Raw genomic sequence first — 21,379 nt, 5'->3', positions numbered from 1 at the left:
CTGCTGAGCACCCTAGCAAGCACCGTGTGAGGTGTTTCTCATTCGGAACCCGCAGACGTGCTTGAAGTGAGAGCCAGCTTTGAGAAAAAGAAGTTGGACTATTTGGAAACTCAAAAGCCTACAACCTAGGAAAATCAAATTTTTACTGGGTAGCACTAACGAGTTTTTTAATTTTGTTTTGTAAAATTGAATTCACATTCTCCTAGTGTTTAAGAATGGCTAGGAAGACAATCCCAGGCCGGTAAACTTTCATGGGCACCTGGAGGTGGAGCGAGCCCACATCACTTAGCTTTGAGAACTGCGCAAAACAAACATTATTTTTTTTATTATATTTAAAGGTCAAAGGTTAGAAATGGTCAAAGTTCATCACTCCCCAGTTATCTTACTGTACCTGACCCCTGCTTCTGAGATGACTGACCATAGGCATGTCTACGTGCTGCGTGGCTCAGCCTATTGCACTGCACTGCCTGGCTTGTGGGCAGCTGTGCCACACACCGCTAAATCAGCCATCTTGGAAGGATGCCCCGGGGAAGGCCAAGGAATGTCAGAGTTGGCCTCCTTCCACATGACAGAATCCAAGTGTGGCTCTAGATAGGATTGCAGCATCCAGGCTGCCTGGGATGTGGGTGAGTTCTGGGTGTGAATTGCTGCTTCAGCCCTTCCTACTGATGCTTGCCCGACACTGTTGCAGTGAATCTGAGCTTTATTGCTAAGTGTAAAATAGTCTCAGTCTCTCCTCTCTCCCTCCCTCCCTCCCTCTCCCTCCCTCCCTCTCCTTCCCTCCCCCCTCCCTCTCGTGTGTCTGTGCCTGAGTTCTTTTCTCTCTCCTTTTCACTAATTATTAGAATTGTGAAGACTTATTAGAGTTTTCAAACATTTTTATTGTTTGTTTTTTTTAAAGTTGATTTTATGTTATGTTTTGCCTGCATGCCTATATGGTACTGGTGCCCATGGAGGTCAGAAGAGGGTTCCTGACTGCTCTGAAACTGGAGTTAGTGGGAAGTTTTGAGCCACCATGTGTGTGCTGGGAATCAAACTCTAGGTCCCCTACAGAAGCCACGAGTGCTTTTAACTGCTGAGCCATCTGTCCAACTCCAAGGTTCCAAACATTTTCAATAGCCTTCTTCTGTGCCTGATGGATTCAGGATTTGAGACTAATCGGCCCTCTGGTCCTTTGGTACTTCCTGCTCCCTGCTCCCCCTAGACTCCATACTGGATATAGTAAAATCCTGAAGTGAGTTTCTTTCTGCGTCTTTGTCCCTCGGGTGAGGCAGGGGTGCAGTGCCCTAACAGTAGGCGCCAGTGTGTAAGTGAATAGTTTTCTTTCTGAAGCTTTCAGAGGCTCAGAGGCCCAAATGGAGAAGCCAGTGCAGGACTCAAGCACAGTTCAGCTGTGTGTCTCTGCCATGTGGTGTAGGTAACAAAAAGAAAAGGCTAAGAGGACAGGGACATCAGAGGTTGGGCTGCTAGGTTGGTGGCGGTTCACATGGAGATCAGAGGACAACCTCATGTCAGTTTCCTTGCTCGAGGCACTCCACCGAGTATGCCCAGCCGTCCGGCCTGTGAGCTCCTAGAAACTCTGCTGTCTCTGCCTCTCATCTTTGCTCCTGTGCCATGAGTGCATACTAGGTCTGGCTTTACATGAGGTCTGAGGATTTGAACTCTGGTCCTCATGCTTGTACAGCAAACACTGTCCCCACTAACCCATCTCTCCAGCCCAGGAGTCTAGCTTTTTACTTGGTGTAGCCACATAGAATTTTTTTTTTGTCCTGTCTAACTAATGAAATAGTAAGTTTTCCTTTATAATGAGGAGGGTCATACTTCTCCTCTGTCCACACTTGTACACACACACGTGCACACACACACATATTCTAACTACCTTGTAAGGTATTGGACAACTTTAGTTGGTTTAAGTGTACCTCATGCATGTCTGGAACTGGAGTTACAGACAGCTGTGAGCTGCCATGTGGGTGCTGGGAGTTGAACCTGGATCCTCCAGAGGAGCAGCCAGCGCTCTTAAGGGCTGAGCCATCTCTCCACATAAGGCCTGTGATCCAGGCTCAGTAGCACAGGCCTTTAATCTCAGCCCGTGAGTGGCAGGGGCAGGCAGGGCGCCGCAAATTCGAGGCCAGTCTCATCTACACAGTGACTTCCAGGACAGCCAGGGCTATATAGAAAGACCCTCTCTCAAAGACAGACAACCCAGAACAATAAATTATCAGAGGAACAGCGTTCTAAAATGCCACTTGCAAAAGGGATGGTGGGTCTCTGTCCAGCATATTCTGGTCATATAGTTTACTGTTTCTCAGACTGAAGGGTCACAAATATGCCATAGTTGTTGGTAAATAGCTCCAAGGACAACTGTGTGAGTTGTGTGACCCCCTCTGCAGTTCGTCAGTTATGGAGTGTGTCAGTTGTGAACTGCCTGGTGCTAGATCAAGTCACTAGTTTAAGTCGGTAAAGACTCCATCAGCAAATGCGAGTACCTCATGCTTGTGTGACTTCTCTTGTATGTGGCATCTTCCTTGGCGTAAAAGGAGCCCCCTGCTTCAGTTGAGAGCACTTGTATGCCAGGGACCCGGGCAAATGGGAGGGGTGCCCGGATGTAATCATCCTTAGTCCAGGAGCGCTGTGAGATTTAGAAGAGCATAAACAAGTCTGAGAACCTGCTGCTCCCGGTGGCCTCGCTGGGAGGGACAGGAAGGGGTATTGTCAAGTGTGGTTCATGGGCCTTAGGGCAACAGGGCAATGGCGGCATCTTGAACAACTTTGGCCTTGTTTCCATCTCAGCAGTGATTTTATCAACAAGGTGGTAAAATCTTGTCTCGCTGATATCAATAATTAAAGGATGTGTTGCCTTTTATTGTTTTGTTTTGTTTTTTGGTCAGTTTGTTATTGCATCAGTTGACTGTTGAGGACTGTAGCTCTCCCCAACTGAGAGTTTAGAAATTCTAGACTCATTCTTAGAAATGACCTGACTATTCATGTCTCTGTATTATTATGTTTGTTTGTTTTATTTGTTTGTTCGACTGTCTCTCTGTTTTGCATGGGCATGTAGGTAGGTTTTGGTGGGTATATTCGTGAGGGGAGTGTGTGTATGTGTGTGTGTCTATGTGTGTGTGTCTGTGTGTGAGAGTGTGTGTATGAGTTTGTATGTGTGTGGAGGTGAGTGTGTGTGTGTGTGTGTGTATCTCGGTGTGTGTCTGTGTGTGTGTGTATGTGTGTGTGTGTGTGTGTGTGTATGTGTGTGTGTGTATGTGTGTGTGTATAGAACCAAAAGGTCAGCATTGAGTGTCTTCTTCAGTAGCTTCTTTACACTGTTGTCTCATTTTCCATATTGAGACAGGAGGGTCTGTCACCGGGACCAGGAGCTGTTTCAGGCAGACTGGCTGACAAGCCCTGAGATCCACATTTCTCTCCTTCCCAGCTCTGGGATTGTTGGCTTATGCAGCCAAGCCCAGATCTTTACACAGCTGCCTAGCTTACACAGAGGGAGCTTTGCCACCCTTGTTTGTTTTCTAAGACAGGACCTTGTTACGAGGCCCAGGTTGGCCTTGAACTTGCAACTCAGCTCTGCGTCCTGCTTCTTCCTGTCCAGTGCTGAGATGGCAGGTGTACACCACCATGCCCAGCTGAGATTTAGAGCAGTGAACAGCTATCACTGGGAAAGAATAGCAAAAGTAACATTTCACTCTTTGTTTACAATTTATTTATTTTGTAAGTGCAGGTGTGGGTGGGCATGCATGCACTGGCACATGCCTGGAGATCAGAGGATAGCGTGTGAGCGTCATTTCTCTCCATGTGAGTCCTGGGGGTGTAGCTGAGGTCACGAGGATTGGCAGCAGGCACCTTATTCACTGGGCCATCTCTCTACTGCTGCAATCTTACTGAAATTGAATCCTCCACTTACAGTTAAAATAAGCACCCAGAAGTGGTGACACCACCTGACCAGGGTCTGGAAGAGAACACAGGTCACCGGTTTGAGGCGTTGCTTGATAATATCAGATACACTGCTAGAGGTTGCTCTTTAGAAAACCATCACCTAGGGTCACAATGTCAGATCGCAAACCTCATCCGAATGGTGCCAACGACCGGGCTTGGGCTCTTCGGGGAATGGCAAATGCATGTGGCAGCTCCCTCGCTGTGCTTACTAACCTTGTCTGTACGTGTTTCTCACCCAGCCTGGCCAAACCGAAGCCGGAGAAGAGATGAACATCAAACAGACTCAAACTGTCTTGAGCAGCACACGTTGCACAGCTGCTTTTTAAAAGCATGCTGGCTGGGCTGCAGCTCACTCTAGAGTGCCCGCCTTATGTGCACAAAGCCCCGGGCTCAGTCCCCAGCGCCCTACACTGGGCGTGGTGGCCCAGGCTTGTAATCCCAGCGTTTGGGACATGGAGGCAGGAGGATCAGAAGTTCAAGGTCGTCCTCCACTACATAGTGAGTTCGAGGCCAGCCTGGGATACATGAAATGTGTCTCAAAGAAGCTTTTTTTAAAAAATCCAAACAATAAATTTACTTTCAATGAATTCTTAATGGCTGTTGACGAGTTTTGTTTATGCCATCAGTTTGGATGATATATAGTGATTTTTGTTTTAGTCAGTTTGGAATTTTTGATATTGATTTCATGCTTTGGGCTTAAATTGTTTCAGAAGACAAGGATGTGGGGGTTTTCTCTCAGGTTTTTTTTTTTTAATCCGCTTTTCTTAGTGGATGAGCAGCTACGATTGAGACACTGCTTCCAAAATGAAGTGCAGCAGTGGAGCTCCAGTTTGGTCTCCCACATAGTTTGGCAACAAGGGGGAACACTGGAATGGGTCAGGGAGCAGGGCTGGGTTAACAGGTGTGAATGGCAGTCATCTCCCTATCTGCGTCAAGGAGCAGGGCTGGGTTAATGGGTGTGAATGGCAGACATCTCCCTACCTGGGTCAGGGAGCAGGGCTGGGTTAACAGGTGTGAATGGCAGTCATCTCCCTATCTGGGTCAGGGAGCAGGGCTGGGTTAATGGGTGTGAATGGCAGTCATCTCCCTATCTGGGTCAGGGAGCAGGGCTGGGTTAATGGGTGTGAATGGCAGTCATCTCCCTATCTGGGTCAGAGAGCAGGGCTGGGTTAATGGGTGTGAATGGCAGACATCTCCTTATCTGGGTCAGGGAGCAGGGCTGGGTTAATGGGTGTGAATGGCAGTCATCTCCCTATCTGGGTCAGGGAGCAGGGCTGAGTTAACAGGTGTGAATGGCAGTCATCTCCCTACCTGGGTCAAGGAGCAGGGCTGGGTTAATGGGTGTGAATGGCAGACACCTCCCTATCTGGGTCAAGGAGCAGGGCTGGGTTAACAGGTGTGAATGGAAGTCATCTCCCTATCTGGGTCAGGGAGCAGGGCTGGGTTAACAGGTGTGAATGGCAGTCATCTCCCTACCTGGGTCAAGGAGCAGGGCTGGGTTAATGGGTATGAAAGGCAGTCATCTCCCTATCTGGGTCAGGGAGCAGGGCTGGGTTAACAGGTGTGAATGGCAGTCATCTCCCTACCTGGGTCAGGGAGCAGGGCTGGGTTAATGGGTGTGAATGACAGACATCTCCCTATCTGGGTCAGGGAGCAGGGCTGGGTTAATGGGTGTGAATGGCAGACATCTCCCTATCTGGGTCAGGGAGCAGGGCTGGGTTAATGGGTGTGAATGGCAGACATCTCCCTATCTGGGTCAGGGAGCAGGGCTGGGTTAATGGGTGTGAATGGCAGACATCTCCCTAGCTGGGTCAGGGAGCAGGGCTGGGTTAATAATGGGTATGAATGGCAGTCATCTCCCTATCTGGGTCAAGGAGCAGGGCTGGGTTAACAGGTGTGAATGGCAGTCATCTCCCTATCTGGGTCAGGGAGCAGGGCTGGGTTAATAATGGGTGTGAATGGCAGTCATCTCCCTATCTGGGTCAAGGAGCAGGGCTGGGTTAATGGGTGTGAATGGCAGTCATCTCCCTATCTGGGTCAGGGAGCAAGGCTGAGTTAACAGGTGTCAATGGAAGTCATCTCCCTACCTGGGAAGAAATGCAAGTTGCAAGATCAGTAACCAGATGGTTGGGGATGAATAGGGCTCTTGGCAAGGGTCAGACCCTTAGGCTACGGGTCCAGACAAAAAAGCAGTTTAAAAAAAGAGTTTCTAGGGTGGCAAAATTGGCAGTGCTTCGAAGTGGATGCACTTCCTGTAGGACAGTGGGGGATGGGGGAATGGAGAGGGGAGCTGGGCTCAGTATTCTGTGCCCATGGGGCAGAGCCCAGATGTCTTCTGTTTAGGGTGAAGCTGGCCACCCCATAAAAAGCTGCCACTCTCCATCCCTCCATTGCCCATGCTCCTGGAAGGCTCAGATACACACCTTGCTCCCACTCCCTGAGAATGTCAGGGTTGCGTGTTCTGATGAGACAGAAGCATAAAGATGGAAGCCCTGTGGTAAAGGCTGGCCTACAGTTGGTTTGCGGGGTGGGGTGGGAAATGCCTTGACTCCTCCCTGCTTCTGTGCAAGTGTACAGCCCCCAACTCGCCCGGGAAGACCTTCGCCTGGGCCTTGAGGAGGCAGCTAGTCAGGTCTTTTTGCCATTGAAAAACCAGAGATGCCTGGTGCTTTAGGGCCCAGCCTTAATTGCCCTGGGGGTTAAAGGGACCAGTTTCACTTTGATGGTGTTAGATAGTGGACTGTGGTTCTTCTGGAGACTTAAGGCCTGCAGTTAAAACATGCAGGGCTGGGGTGTGTGTAGCTCAGGGGTAGGGGGCCTGCCAAGCATATCAAAGCCCTGAGTACTTCATAAAGGGGGCGTGGTGGTGCACGCCTGTAATCCTGGGATCAGGTGTTACAGGCAGGAAGAGCAGAAGTCAAAGGTCAGTTGCACCTACATAATGAGTTCAAATCCAGCTCACTGGGTGTGTGATGCCCTGCCTCAAAAAAATAAAATAAATAAATAAATAAAACATTTACAAAAACAACCTCCATAAACAGAACACAAAGTGATGCATTGAAATGCAAAGAACTAGAAAAGACACATTTTTCTTTGTTTTTTTTTTTTTCTTGTTTGTTTTTATTGTTCCCACGACAGAGAATAGCTTTCTTTTATAATTGCCCAAACCTGGGAGGTTTCCTTGAACTAAGCTCTGAATCTGTAAAATCCCAAGGGTGACTTAGCTTTTAATTCAAACCAGAAGAGGGTTTCCAGTTTCTTAACCCTGGAAAGTAAGTGTCCGACTGACCTGTTAGCAACGATAAGTTGAGGCCACTGATCCAGATTTTCCAGTATCTTTCTCATTTAAACGGAGCCCCCTAACTCCCAACAGGCAGAGGCCTCCAAAGCTGCCTGTGCGTAGAGTTGAGATGGCGCGGGGCTGGCAGCCGCTGTCCTCTACAGACTGACCGACAGTGTGAACACAGACTGTCCGCAGGAGGAGGGCGGCACCTGCTTTATCATCTCCACAAAGCAAACTGTGTTGTTAGTTGTTTTTTTTTTTTAAGGATTTTTTTTTTTTGACCGCTCTGAGATGCTAAGTCAGTTTCAACCCTAGACTCTGTAGAAAATGGAATCTTTTTTTTTTCCCTGCGATTGATGTGAAAATTGGAGGCTAGTGACTAATTACTTACTAATAATGCGGGGTAAATAAATGCTGTCACACCACTGAAAGGTGTACCAGAGACAGGCTCTGCGGCCTTCCGCGTGGCGTTTTTCTCTGTGCCATCGGAGGGCCTGTGTTGTTTACATTTCATGTGATAGATCCAGTAGACCTTATCCCAAAATGTGTTTTCTTCAAGCCACGAATTGTCATATAAAGCCCCTGTTTTGTCCTCTTGAAGGACCGTCAAGGAAGTGTCTAGAAGCCTGGCGTCCTGCGCGACCGAACAGGGCATAGCTTTCTTCTGATGCATGTTTAGCCGTAGCTCATTTAGAAACAAAAGGAGGGATTGACCATCCGCTCTCGGCCTCCGTGCTTGAGTTTCTGCTTTCTTCTGGGGCCCTGTTCGTGGTTTCAGTGGTGTGAGCATCCTAGGGCCACTCTGGTCCTTGTTGGTGTGCTCGGGCCCTCTCCACCAACCACCCTGCATCTTGTCTTCCCTGGCTGAGCATCCACACTGTGAGGCAGCACCCTGCTACTGTCTCCCATTCTGGAGAGAAAAACCCCTCAGCTGTTCCCCCCCCCCCCCACCTCTTACAACTCCTTGCTGCTTTTTCCTTCTCTTACAACTCCTTGCTGCTTTTTCCTTCTCTTCACAGCAAACTCTTCGCTGTCTCCATTTCCAGTCTTATGTAGACCACGCTGGACTCCAATTCCCTGTGTGGCCAAGAGTGCCCTTGAATATCTGATCCTCCTCCCTCCACCTCCCGAGTGCTGGGATGACAGGTGTGCGCCGCCACGCCTGGTTTATGTGATGCTGGGTGGAGCCCGGAGCCTGTTCTTGTCGGACCTCCTCCTGGGTGAACCACATTCCAGATCCCTTCCATTTCCCCCTCGACACTTCCACTCTGTCTCTATCTGACCCTGCTCTGCCAAACGCTCCCACAGTCTCCATTCTGAGCTTCCACTGTTGCTCTCTCTCCCCCTAGCCTGTGCTGGGCCCATCTGCTTGCTGCCTGCTCCTTCCTAGCCCCGCGTCATTTAGTTCTGTGTCCTCCAGTTCTGGGCCTGCAGGACCTGTCCTTTCTCCCCTTCTCTGTATTGTCTTCTTCTTCTTCTTCTTCTTCTTCTTCTTCTTCTTCTTCTTCTTCTTCTTCTTCTTCTTCTTCTTCTTCTTCTTCTTCTTCCAGTAGCACAGAGAGCTGGGAATATCTGGAGCAGAGCCTTCATGTTCTCAGGCCAAAAAGACTGCTTCCAAGTTGGGGCCTCTTGCTAGAGCATCCCCTTTGAGCTCTGGGTGGACAGTGTCCTCTTTGACGTTGATACTTGGCTGTGTGGTCTCTGTCCGGCCCCAGCGCTGTGTGTCTGCCCCTTCCTCTTCTCTGCATGGCTCTCTTCTCCTCTTGCTTAGGTCCATAGCCTTGGAACAGTCCTTAATCAAACCCCAGGCTTGGGAAGATGTCGAAGCCTGTTCCAGCCCCAGTTTGTTAACGCTGAGGAGTCACTGCCATCGTCGGTTCCACTGTGACCACAGAAGGCAGCCTGTCCACCATCAGAGTCAGCAACGGAGGGTGCAGCTGCATATGTGGCAACCCTTGGAGCTGACTGGGGAGTGCAGGTAGAAGACCAGGGTACCTGTGATCTCTTGGGCCATGCCTGCAGCCTGTGCCCTTCCTGGTTTGGACAGCAGTTGGTCAATATGCCCATTGCACCTGGAAGTCAGCAGCTGAAGTGAGGCCCTCTCTGTTCAGCACCCCCGTGGCTTTCTGCATCACCCAGTTCCAAGTGAAAGCCTTGGTCACAGGCCCTAGAGGTGCTGCCTGGCCCTGCTGCTGCCCTGGTTTCCTCCTTTGCTTCCCTGACTGCCATCCGCTGCTGGCTCCCTGTTCTCTGACATCACCTAGTCATCAGAACCTGCCCTTTCTGTCTTTGTACCTGGACTATCCTAAGAGTTCCCGCCTCCCTCCACACAAACACACACACACACATACATGCATACCCTGCACACTCTGCCTGCACATACAGTACACACACATACATACACCACACACACACACATACTGCACACACATACACACACACCCTACACATACACCACATACACACACACTCAGCATACACACACATACACACACATACACACACACCCTACACATACACCACATACACACACACTCAGCATACACACACATACACACACACACCCTGCACACTCTGCTTACACATACTGCACTCACATACATACACCACAGATACACAGTGCACACACGCATACACACCTGTACACATGCACACCCTGCATACTCTGCATACACATACACTGCACACACAAACTTACACCACACACACACTCTGCTCACACACACATACATACCACACCACACAAACACCACATATACACATACACACACATTAACATACATACTAACACACACATACACACACACACATGCACGCACACGCTGTGCCTTCACTCTTAGATCTGTGGTATTCTTCCTTTTCAGGGTGGTGGATCCAAAACTGCAAACTGCACTCTCTGCCACCTTGGCTCTTCCTGCCACATTTCCTTTTGTCTCTCTTTTCTCCTTTTCACTGGCTATGGCCTGTGGCAGCTACCTTTTTCCTTGGGTTAGAGTTGACAATGACGAGGAACGTTAGCTTCTTGGCTACTGTATCCTTGGCAGACTGGTGCACAGAAGCCAACTGTGAATAACTCATCCTTGACTTCCGCCTCTGTGCCTAAGGCCTGCTCCACGGCTCTCAGGGTAGCTCCACCTGGCTCTCTGGGGCTGTCAAGAGTGCTTGGCCATAACATCACCTCAGAGCAGCCCTCAAACATTGGCCAGAAAGCCAGAATAAACATACTCCTGGTTCCTGGACCATTAACTCTAAGTGGAGTTTTACACCCTAAGCCGTAAAGGGCGGCCTTGTAAGCAGGACATTACAGAGCCAGGAGGTGGCAGGATCATGGAGTCACTAGCATCAGAATCCCAGTGCACATCACACTGAGCGGGATGGCACTCCCCACTGCATTCCTGAGCTGGTCTGTGTGACCAGGCACTCCTTGCCTGCAGGATGATGGCTTTGGGAGCACCTCCCTTTGGCTGGCTTTCCAGAATTCCCTCTGCCATGTCTCCCTTTCCCTGGCCAGGGTTCCTGGCTACTTCTTGGAAGCCTCCGCCCTTCTCCCTCACTCAGTAACACGGTCAGTGGCAGCAAGTGTTGAGCAAACCACAGACCTGTTTAGTAAGCAGTGGAAAGGCGACCTGGACATCCTGTGCAGTCTGTGGCAATGCCAGTGTCCCCTTTGGAAGAGGATCCCGCCGTCCGCATCTGCCTTGTACGTATGCATCCTGGCACTGAGCGGACATCCTACTGGGCGTTCCTCCAACACTCTGTAGGTCTATCACGTGTGATGATAGACACGTTCTCCACTGTAGCAGCCTTGCACATAAGGTATCCTCGCTGTGCTCACTACCCCGTGGGCTGTTCACAGCTCCCCAGAGGGCTGCATGCTCTAGAGGTGATGGCTTCAAGCTTGATGTTAATGCCACAGTTGCCATGTGAGGCTCTTCCTAAGATTCAAAGCATCAGAGTTCAGGAGATGGGGTAGGAGCCTTCCCTTAAAAAAGAACCCTTGCTCCAAAGGGTGTGAGTAGCCACTGAGGCGTATGTCAGCATCAGGCCTCTGCGTGTGTGGCAGCTCCCGCATGCAGGCACACAGGCCACCACGACAGGGGGCGCTCTGGGGCTGTCACAGTCTCCCGCAGGCCAACCTGGAATGCGTGTGCTGCTGCTGTGTGAACACAGCTGGGACCCGGCCCACTCCTGCAGCCCAGCATCTTCAGGCACTCTTAAATGAGGTGTGGTTTGACAGGGTGGTGACAGCCACACCTCCTGAGTCCCTCCTTCCATAATATTTATGATACTTATATTGTAATTAACCGTTCCCCGCCCCCAGACTCCCTGCCTACCCTTCTCTCTCCTTATGTAAAACTATTTTCAGTCTTTTAAAAAGAAAACTAAGGGGCTCCAGGGGTAGGGCTCTGTGGGCCCACACTACGTGTGTGGAGCATGGTGGTGCACCTGCCGTCCCATTACCAAGGGAGCGAAGGCAGAGGGGTTGGAAATTCAAGGTCATCCTATGCTGCACGAGACCCCGTGGAGAGCTTATCTCAAGAAAAGAAAGGCAAGTTTATATTCTGGGTACACGTAGTAACAGAAGGCTGAGGTGGGCCGAGTTGAGTGTAGAACACCCGTCCTTGCTCTGTTTCCTCCCTCTCGCCATGTTACCGTTTGGCACCATTGTCATCACTCCTGGGTCCCTGTTTCCAGCTTTGAGACGCACAGGCGGGCCACAGCGTCTTTGCGTTCCTTGGGCAGCATGCTGCAGCTGGCATTTACCTGTCATTATTGCGTGCTGAAGCCGGTGCACAGCTGCTGAGAGCATTATTTTCTTTAACCTGTTTAATCCTCACCACAACCCTGGAAGGTACTATTTTTAGCTGTATTTTACAGACAGAGGGACTAACAACCCCCAGGCTCAATGCATCGAGTTTACCTGCCAGCTCACACTCTGAAGTGGGGTGGTGTGCACTGAAATCCAGCATTCTACCCCGGGGCTAGATTCTTGGAGCCAGGTGCCAAGCTGCCTGGCCTTTTTTGTCTCCTCTGGGGACCGTGTCGCCTGACCTGTGCATGGGCTACAGCTCCTGTGAAGTCCACCTCCACGCCACACGCTGCAATTGTGTGTGCTGCCAAAAGCACACATTTCTGTTGCTGGCTCTGAAATGCGGAAGTCTGTGCCCTTTGGTCCTGACTTTAGTTTCCTTTCTGCCTGGTTTCTGTACTGCTATTCTCTCTGTGCCTCCCTGTTTGTGTGTGTGTGTGTGTGTGTGTGTGTGTGTGTGTGTGTGTGTGTGTGTGTGTGTGTTTTCCCTCCCTATTATTTTTCTTTCCTCCCCCACCCTACCCTTTTCTTTCTTATCGGTCCCTGGGATAGAACCCAGGGCCCCAGGGTGTTGTCAGGCAAACACCCTGCTATTTGGCTCCACTTCCCCAGCCCCAGCCTCCAGAGTTGATCTTAAGCATCTTGCTGCTACCAAAATGAACATTGTCACCTGTGCATACCTCGTCTCCTGAGTGGCTGTGCTTCAGGTGGTAGAGTCCCTGCGCCAACACTGACCGTAAGCACAGCCTGCACATTTCCCTCCCACTGTTCAAAAGAGCCCCTCGGTGCCCTGGCTCCAGCCACATTCCCCCATTCCTTACGTGCACCTCAGACAGCTCGTTCTCCACCTCTGCCTGCTCTCTGCTCTGCTGTTGATGAGCGTGTGCAGTCATCCTGGCCTGCTCAGAGCCTGTCGCACTCCTCCTCCTCCTCGTCCCAGGCTAATTCTACCTTGGCTGGCTGTCTCTGCTCACCTGATGCTGACTCTGCAGAAGAGCATGGTGCTCCTCCCAGGCTCCGCCCCTGGACAGGATGCTGGCCTCAGCACGTCTCCTGCTTTGGCTCTCCCCGGAGTCTTCCAGCCTGGCCTTCAGGGTCCAGGCCTCTGTGGCTCAGTGCGGGAGCATTTCTCCGGCACGTGTGAGGTCCTGGTTCTGTGTCCAGCCACAACCCTTAGCACTCTCCCACTCTCATAACTGATGTCTCCCATATCTCAAGGTGAACTTTTAAACCTCCTGAATTTTACTTTAGGCTCAGTTCTGTTCAGGAATGGCCATGCACCTGGCAGGCACTCAGTACCACAGGAGCACATGCCCAAAGCCTTTTTCCTGTTTGTAATCTCAAAGATGATGTCACCTGTCTCTCTCAGAGAGTTGGTTGATTCTGACATAGTTACTTATAAGAAAAACCACGACAGGTGCTGAGTGGACTGAAATTAATTGTCCTGCTTGTTCTGTTGTTTGTTAGGTTTAGGCAGGGCCCCTGTAACTAGCTGCTCTGAGACTCAGACCTAGGACTCAGACCTTGTGAGCCTTGCTGCCTCTACCTCCCGCAGACTGGGGTTACAGGCGTGAGCCAGCCAATGTACCTGGTTCTGTTCAGAGCTGAGGATAGAAAGCCCCCTCAGCAGCAGGGGCACATCCTCACCCCTGGATGGTCTCCCGGGACGTTTCCCTGGACATCACAGCATCTCCCAGACGTCGCTGGGAGCACAGTGGCAAAGTAGAGGTTGTCCTGTACTCAGGCGCACCCAGCAGCCACCGAGCCGTCCTGGTCACCTGCCTTCCCTTGCAAGTGAGCAGCCAAACCAAGTGCTTCCTGTCAGCAGCACTTCCTGATGACTTCCCAGTTAAAGATTAACTCCTACTGCTGCTTGGTAACTGGTCAGGTGCTGCTGAAGCTCACCCCAAGGCTGGTGTGGCCTGACCTAGCACTGCTCCCAAGTTCCTGGCGCTTAATGTCAGTGCCCCACACAGGAGGCTGCCGATCAAGGAAGTGCCTTCCATCCAAGCTCCACTTCCATCCCACCCTGCTAGCTGTACTGTTAAGATGACTTGGAAATGAACACACCAGATAGAGGCATCTACATAAAATCTGGTCCTGCTGGGAAAAGTCACTGTGCAGTCAAAGAAACACTAAGCATTTCACTCTAATGGTTTATAGTGAGGATCAGGTGAGTGTGGTTCTTTTCGTAAGCCTGTGCCCAGTGTCCAGGATCGCTTTAATAACTGCGAGATACAGCCGCAGGTTTCTCACTTCCAGCAACATTTACAACGGGGCCACTCCCGTGCTGGCCTCCTGAGCAGTGGGTTCCACCCGCTGGGCTGTGTGAAAGGGAACTTAGAGCTGAAGGGTCTAGCCTCAGCTGGCAAGTCCGTCTAGATTCAGAAAATGGCTTTAGAGCTAGAGTGTTTTGCTTCGGTGGGATTCTAGTGTTTTCACCATCATCCTTAGTGTCAAAAACGCTCAGCTTCGCTGCCCACTGTGTATGCCACACAGGTGGTACCCAAAGTGCATTCCCCTTTGATGCTACCGGGTCACGATAGATACACAGAAGCAGTGGAAGGTAGAGTGTGTGGAGGAATCCCACCCCAGTACTTAGTGTTGCACACCAGTCTCTGGGCACTGGTTTCCTCAGGCATCAAGTATGGCAGCCACGCAGACGGCGCAGGAGCACAGACCAGTTCCTGTTTCTGATCAGAGGTTGGGTAGACGTTGGCCGTTGCTGCTGTCCCTATGTTTCTATTAACTCGCTTTGTCTGTTGTTTGTTTTTGAGGCAGGATCTCAAGCCAGTCATCCCAGGAATAGCTGCAGTAGCCAGATTATAGGATTCAGGCTGTGAGATGCTCGTTCTTAAGTATAGAATTCCCAAACAACAGTCTGCAGGAGCAGCAAGTGAGCACACATCTTGCTTACTGTGGTTTGTCTTCCTGAGCAGAGAGAGGAGTTCTCTCATGCTTGCTGGATGCTGGTGCCATCCGCACATAGCCTTCCCAGAGGCCTCCTGGGTGAGAGTCAAAATCAGCACCTGTCACTAACCTTCCCTCGTATTTACCCACTGAGAAAGGTACTAAGGAAAAAAAACAAAAAACCAAAACACAGCAGGCGACATCAAAGCACTAGCTTTATTTATTCTGTCTCTCCCCCTCCCTCCCTCCCTCCCTCCCTCCCTTGACCTTTCTACCTGTCTCCTTCCTTTTCTTCCTCTTTCTCTTTTGCAGTGCTTGGCGCCAAACATCAGGCTTTGAGGATGCTTGGCAGGCGCTTTATCAACAGAGCCTTCTCCCAGGCCACTTACATAAGTTTATTCATATGAAAATCTCTTACAATGTACTACCATCTACCATGGCTTCACCTGTGATCTCAATATCTTTTATTCCCAGAGTCCTATTCTTTTCCTTTCAGTGTAGAGCCCTGTCATTTAGACAGAAAAGCAAAGCAAAGCAAAGCAAACAAAAACCCACACCTCGTCTAGCCATATTTTTTTATTGAGAGTTAACTTTGCAATTCTTTATTTTAGATCCAATTTTAATATTTTTCTTATTCATGGTAGGGGTTATGGCAAGTGAAAAAGAGGGCATCTGATCCTCCAGAGCTAGGATTGCAGGTAGTTGCAATCTGGTGAGAACTGAACTCAGGTCTTCCGAAAAGAGCGGTGAGGGCTCTTAACCAGCGAGCCGCCGCCCCCGCCCCCGTCCTACATGTGTGAGTTCTCTAAGAAGCAATGCCCCTGTAAGTGGCATTTCTACCATTTCCATGTAGCGCAAGTAAGCGTGAAAAGGCCTTTCTTCCCCGAGAAGCTTCTCCATTCTTCTAGCCCCGTGGGTGATGGACGCCAAGAGGCTACGGAGAAAGCTCAGTGGGTTCCGAGACCAACGGGGATGTCTTGCCTCAAAACTAGGGGTGACCCAAACTACATCAGCAGCAACGGGGGGTGGGGTGGGGTGGGGGAACGAAAGCCTTTGTCAGTCCATGGTGGCATTGGCTATTTATGGGGAAATTCCTTGCCGAGAACTGTGGGCGAGACCTTCAGGTGTGTGACCTGAATATGGGATGTATGCGGGGAGGTTGCTGAGAAGGGCGCTCCTCTTCGGAGCACATGCGAAGAGGCCTGCTTCCATGATGATATTTCTGCAGCCGTGGCAGCAATCTAAATAAGTGGCTTTGAACAAGCCAGGGTTAGCATTTACCTGTCTAACCTCCTTTTCATCCAACCATCCCGGATACATATTTTATTACTATAATTGTGATACTGATGTAGTTATTTGGATTAAAAAACAAAAACAAAAAACCAGGGTTTCCTTAGCATAGAGTAGTCTAGGATTCGCTGTGTAGTTGACAGTGGCCTTGAACTCCTGGCCCTCCCGCCTCCACTGCACCAGCATGCCTGGTTATATGCCGTGCTGCACATGGGACTGGGCCTCTAACATTCCAGGCAAGTGCTCTACCAGCCGAGCTGTATTCCGAGCCTGTATTCTGCTATTTTCAAGTTGCACTGAAATATGTGTAGTACACTGTTTGCCAGCTTGACCATTTGGGGTGCAGTTCAGTGGCATTACGTCACACACCTTCTGTCCCCAGAGCTCCGTCATCTTGCACACCTGGCATCCTAAGCCCATTCAACAGTGGCTCCTGGGCGCTCCCCTCTCCCGCCCTCCCTGGGAATCTAGCCTCTCTAAGCCCTTACAGAGGGGACATCATCCAGCATTATTAATCTCTTTTTCCCTGGTCGATGCCACATGATGTGACGTCCCCTGGATTTTATCTACAGTTGCTGCGTGTCACAGTTTCCCTCTTTTCAAGTCTGAGTGGTATTCGTTGACATGAGCCCACCCTTTTGTGAGCAGTTTGCCTCCTTACACTCTGCTGCTGCTGTAAGTGAGTGTCCATGTCCGTATGTTTCTGTCCCCAGCGTGGTCACACCGTTACAGCTCTGGCCGCCACCTCAGCACTCTTGGAGCTTACAAGAGGGAAGGGAGAAAGCCGTGTCAGCCTTCCTTCTTCCAAGGCTCTTCCTGTCTCAATCGCCAGTTTCTATGAAGTGGAAGTTAAGAGCAGCAATGATATAAGTAGTTAATATCCCCGAGTGCCTGTCGTGCGGTACCTTTCTCGTAGCCCTGACAGTAAACCTGGGAGGAAGCCTGAGTCTTTCCAAAGAAGCAGCCGAGGCTCAAAGAGATCAAACCAGTTCCCGCTAGTCACATGAGTTCATATCATAGAGCGAGCAAGGCAGGAAGACCTGGGACTCTGGCTGCAGAGCTGATGCTTGTTGCATTGTGTGTGTGTGTGTGTGCATGTGTGTGTGTGTGTGTGTTGCACCTGTGTGTGTGTTGCACCTGTGTGTGTTGCACCTGTGCGTGTATGTGTTACACCTGTATGTGTATGTGTTGCACCTGTGTGTGTGTGTTGCACCTGTGTGTGTATGTGTGTGCGTGTGTGTGTGCACCTTGTGGAACCCGGCAGGTGACATCAGTTTTTTTCCTTCATTTGCTCTCCTCTTTAAAGTATTTTTTTGGGTTTGAACAGATAGATTTAGCTAAAAATGCTTGTTCAGAAAACCCCAAGAACCTCCCTGTCCCTATTGCTCCGGTTCTGGGTTTTCAGGTGTGCACTGCAGGTGTGTACATAGGCCTTGGGGATCCAAATTCAGGTCTTCATGCCTCGGTAGCAAGAACATACCCACTGAGCCATCTCTCCAGCCCCAGAGGCCAGGCATCTACCAGCCACTGTCTATCTCATGCCCGTACTCTCAGGGAATTCTGGGAAGTCATTAAGGAGGAAACATAAACATCCCCCTTTGCTCCAAGGCCATAACAACAAACCAAGGTGAGGTGCTGCTGAAGCTCACTCTGGAGCACCAGCAACTTTATTGGGCTTTACTTCTAGAGCATAAACAAGGGGCGATTCCCAGGAGGGCCAGTGCTCCCTGCTCCCCAAAAGGACCCTCTGGAAAGTCTTTGCTCAGCAAGGATGGTGGCTTTCCTACAGCTGGGTAGACAGCCTCTCCCCTAGTCCCTCCTTGAGAGCCCGAGGGCACGTGGGGCTGGGACAGAATTGCCTGCAGCTGATTGGGAAAGGTGTGGATGCTCAGGCGTTCTACAGCCTTCCCCACCTCGTTTCTGTGTGATGGCTGGGTGATCTGTGGTGGTCCAGCTTGGTGCAGCTTGGCTTGTGCCACAGAAGTGTAGCTCCATCTTCAGGGAACATATTTCCCGACCCAGCCAGATTCCGACTCCGCTGAAGGGAGGGGATGGGGAGTACTGTTTGGGCCAGCCGTTCACAGACTGGTTTTGGACCCGGCTGTGGGCACTGCCTCTCTAGCCCTGTTGTTTAAGGCCAAGTGGCCTCAAGGACTCAAAATTGCATCTGTTATAGTGCTGGGCTGCTACACACCATCCCCCACTCCACGGTGACACAAGACCAAAGGCCATGCCATTTTGGTTTACCTAGACTTCAAATGTCTGAGAGCCTTATGTTCAGCACTTAGGAGGTGCTGGTGGTCTTCCAGGAAGAGAGAAGCTCCTGCAAAGGGAAGCTGATGTGTCTAGTCTTATGAGAAACAGTGTGTATTGTGTAAGGATGACTGTTTCAGTTAGCAGCGTGCCACATCCTTTACATTACTTGTAATATTGGCCCCACACCCCCCTTCTTGGGAGAGGGTATCGTGTAGCTTAGTCTAGCCTTAAACTCGCCATGTAGCCAGGGAGAACCTTGAACTCTCCTCTCCACCCAGGGTTTCCGGCGTGGTAGGCAAGCACCCTGCCCACTGAGCCACCTCCCCTGCCCTAGCCATCACTATCGAACAGTGTGTGTGTGTGTGTGCGTGTGTGTGTGTGTGTGTGTGTCACAGAAGTAGCCTATGATTCTCTCAGTGATGCAGAAGCTCTTAATCACAGGGTTGCGGTGTTTTTTGTGCTGACTCCAGTGTCTCCCTGAAGCGCCACCACATTCCTGTTCTAGCTATGTCACATGCAGGGCTGCTCCAGGGTAGTAGATTTTATCTGCCAGGGAGGGTGGCTGTCAGCACTCATCAAACCATCTTTCCAGGAAGTACCATCCTGATCCAGTCTTAGAAGCAGCCGAGAGAGAGAGAGAGAGAGGGGGGGGGCGGGGGGGAGGCCTTTTGGGGGTGCGGGGGTGCGGGGGTGGGGGAGTTAAGATAAAAAATTGACCAAGGTCCTTTGAAGCTTCTTGGATTCACATCCCCTTGGCAGGTGCGTCACTGTCTGGTGTTTGTCAGGGCAGAGAAGTAGAGTTACTGAACTCTAGTAAGTGATACGGAGTACGCCACCAACTCCCTATGGCACATAAGACTCTGAAGTGCTAAGGCCACTGAGCTGTCTACTGGCCCAGAGAGGACTTGTAATGGCAACACCGCTATTCAGATGTTTGCCGTCCATGTTTGTGTTGTTAGCCGGTGGTTCCCAGGACTGTCCCTCAGAGTCAGATTCCAGGGGTACTGTGTGCTGAGGGATCACAAGCTGTGCATTTTGGTGGACGCCCAAGGACCATTGCTTTATCAACACAAGCATTTTACAGTCAGTTTAACAACGACATTAGTGTTGCTTTTGAGCTCCAGAAAATAGCTCAGTTGATTAAAGCACAAGAGGTCTAAGTTTGGTTCCCAAAACCGATGGGCTTTGTTTGTTTGTTTGTTTGACTCTTGAGCCAGCTTGTCTTAATTCATTAAGTTCCAGGCCAGTAAGAGACCATGCCTAAAAATACCAAAATCAAAATGGGTATCACCAGAGTAAGGACACTCCATAGCTGACCTTGGTACTCTCCACACGTTCACCTGAACACACACACACACACACACACACACACACACACACACACACACACACGAGTCCCAGCAGCTTGACTTAGTCCTTGGAGTATGCCTTTCTCGGGCACACTCCCCAGCACTTAGCAAGACTTGCCCGCTTTTCTTCATTTTCTCATTTCTTCCTCATTCACACTTAACCTCAAGAACCGAGTAGAAAGCATGCGTGAAATACGTGAAAGTTCTGCGAGGTCACTGTGCTGCCTGTTGGCCAATTGGGATGAACTGTTGGAGTTTTCTCATTCTCCCAGCTTCGCTGTGCCTGAACTGTCTCCCACGTGGACCCTCTGAGTGTCTTCACTACAGAAGCTGTGTGGGTGCTGCCTGCCTGTGAGGTGCCCACGTGTGCGGCTTCTCAGTAAGCTTCGGCTTGCCCACACCCTGTGGTTATCGTACAGTCATTAAGACCCAGCTGTCTCCAGCTCCAGACAGGGGCATCCAAGTGATGACACCGTTCGATGGCAGCTGTAATGGTGGCAGGGCCACTTGATGGTGTGATAGGACACTGTCTGGTCGTCACTGAGCCCCTCTCTTGCTTATGACTGCTAATGAAGGACCTGGCATCTGATAGCAGATACAGGCTGAGTCCTATCCAGTGATTGGACACACAGATTCTCTGTTTAACTGCTTACCTAACTACGAGGTTCACATCCTGCGCATAGCGGGGCGTGTGGGTTAGTGAAGGGACGGTAGGTACCTCTCCTTGTTCTGACCCCTTGCACTTTCAACCCTGAACCTTGCCAGCACTGGGAACCTTGCTATCAGCTGGATTCTCAGCCAGTGCCATCCTGGCACCCTGTGCTGTGAGTCCTGGGAGTGATCTGGGCTGGGGAAGAGCCACCATTGGCATTTGGGGTCACCTTCCCTTTCTGTTGATGGTAAATGTCAGCCTCCAGGAGCTGTGCAAAAGGAGCTCACAAGCAAATGCGTAGTTTTGCATTGCCCCTGTCCCCTGAGAGGGTGGCGTGCTGGGGAGCCAGTGACGTCTCTGCGCTCTCAGAAGGAAGTGCTGACCCTTGGTACCTGGCTCTCAGGGTAGCCTGTCAGCCTTCAAGTCTGATCTGACTATGTAAATCTACCTAAAGATAAACTGTGATCATCTGCACCTCTTAATTTACTGTGTGGGGAACATCCTGGAAAAAGTGTGAACCCACTGAAATTGTTTCCTGTCATCAACAGAAAAAAAGTGCTGACCAACATCAAGCTTTGCAGATAATGAGATCTTTAGGGAAGTTCCTACCTTCTAAGTTTCAGAAGGCAAAACCCAGAGATCCAAGGCTTTTATTTTTATTTTTTTATTTTTTGGTTTTGAAATTTTATGACAACCCCTGTTATTTTTCTTTGTGGCATTTGCAAGCATGCAAGGTGGAGGGTGAATATTTCCAACTAAACAGTGAATGTTTCCATATTGTGAGCTTTTGGTACTGTTAGTGTTTTCAACTAGCTGAGTATTGGCTAGGCATATTCTTTCCCATTAGAATGAGGTACATTCTTCAATGTGTGTGTGTGTGTGTGTGT

General features: G+C 50.3%; 1 protein-coding gene across 22 annotated transcripts in view; it reads left to right on the top strand.

Annotated features, from left to right (window-relative positions):
• PARD3 (par-3 family cell polarity regulator) overlaps positions 1-21,379 on the top strand; it is a 527,701-nt gene that overhangs the window by 348,629 nt on the left and 157,693 nt on the right. For 3 of the 22 annotated variants that reach the window (XM_084756607.1, XM_084756606.1, XM_084756605.1), the window contains exon 21: positions 4,182-4,529. The exons of the other annotated variants lie outside the window; for them this stretch is intronic. In XM_084756607.1, coding sequence (XP_084612733.1) covers positions 4,182-4,212 — 31 coding nt within the window. In that variant the 3' untranslated portion in view covers positions 4,213-4,529. Of the gene's footprint in view, positions 1-4,181; positions 4,530-21,379 lie in introns of those variants that run through there. 22 annotated transcript variants of the gene reach the window in all.

This window comes from Acomys minous (genome assembly GCF_964271855.1).
Source record: "Acomys minous genome assembly, chromosome: 14".
NCBI classification, from domain to species: Eukaryota; Metazoa; Chordata; class Mammalia; order Rodentia; family Muridae; genus Acomys; species Acomys minous.
Note: the sequence above shows the minus strand (reverse complement) of the source record. Positions and strands in the feature narration are given on the sequence as shown.